Source organism: Penaeus monodon, chromosome 33 (assembly GCF_015228065.2).
Source record: "Penaeus monodon isolate SGIC_2016 chromosome 33, NSTDA_Pmon_1, whole genome shotgun sequence".
NCBI classification, from domain to species: domain Eukaryota; kingdom Metazoa; phylum Arthropoda; class Malacostraca; order Decapoda; family Penaeidae; genus Penaeus; species Penaeus monodon.
The window spans coordinates 17,173,113-17,174,021 of record NC_051418.1 but is presented as its reverse complement, the minus strand read 5'-3'; the positions used below and the strand labels follow the sequence as shown (position 1 = coordinate 17,174,021).

Here is a 909-nt window from a genome sequence, read left to right as displayed (position 1 = left end):
CAAAACCTTTTTCTAAAAAAATTATGCCATAAGGTTAATCAGTAAGAACAGGTAGGCCTTGGAATTGCAACACACTTGTGAAGCAGTCCAGGTTTCAAAAATACATACAATACAACAACAATTTAATGGACTGCATATAGCCTGACTTACACTCCCTGCATCAACAAGTTAACCTTTAAAAATGAAAAAAATCAATACTCAATTTCTGGCATCTTTCATACAAATCAAATTGCAATCAAAGGACTTAGTCAAACAAGTATCCTTCAAGTACCTCTTCCTGCTCTCCACTCTCAAAGATGTGTTGCTTCTTCAGCTTCTTCTCCAGGGAGGGAGAGTACTTCAGCACTCCAAAATGAGCCATGGCCTGAGGTACTCTATAGTCTGCAAATATTGTTAGCTTGTCAATGTCTGTGAAAGCTCCTAGGCCCTCTCCCTTTAAAGAGGACCCAGATGTCACTCGCTAAAATCTGTGCCCTCTTGAACATGGCCACTTCCTGCCCCTCATACTTTGCAACATCTCTAAAGCACTCAAATTCACTAGTTACAATGTCCACCAGTTTCAAGGCACTGCAGTCTGCCCTTTTAAGAACATTCAGAAAGGTTCCTTCATATTCCTCTATCAACTTCTTGCCCACTTCACCGAGTACGCGAACTCGTTCATCAAAAAGTGGCATAGTAGACTCAGTCTCGGAGCGAAATATGTGCTTAATGTCATCAAGGGTCAATTTGGAGTAGTAATTGGGATCATAAATCTTCTTGCCCTCATCGATAGCACGGTTAATAGCAGCAACCATGGCCATATATCCAGTTCGCTTCTGTTTAAGAATGAAAAAAAAATATTTGATAATACTGCACCAACTTTAGAACATTCACAAAATATATAAACTAATCCAAGTAAAGTCTGCAATC

General features: G+C 39.5%; 1 protein-coding gene across 1 annotated transcript in view; it reads right to left on the bottom strand.

Moving 5' to 3' along the window:
- LOC119594110 (queuosine salvage protein-like) overlaps positions 1–909 on the bottom strand; it is a gene marked incomplete in the record, with an annotated part of 4,969 nt that overhangs the window by 1,305 nt on the left and 2,755 nt on the right. The window contains 2 exon segments of the mRNA XM_037943168.1: positions 272–436; positions 438–815. Coding sequence (XP_037799096.1) covers positions 272–436; positions 438–815 — 543 coding nt within the window.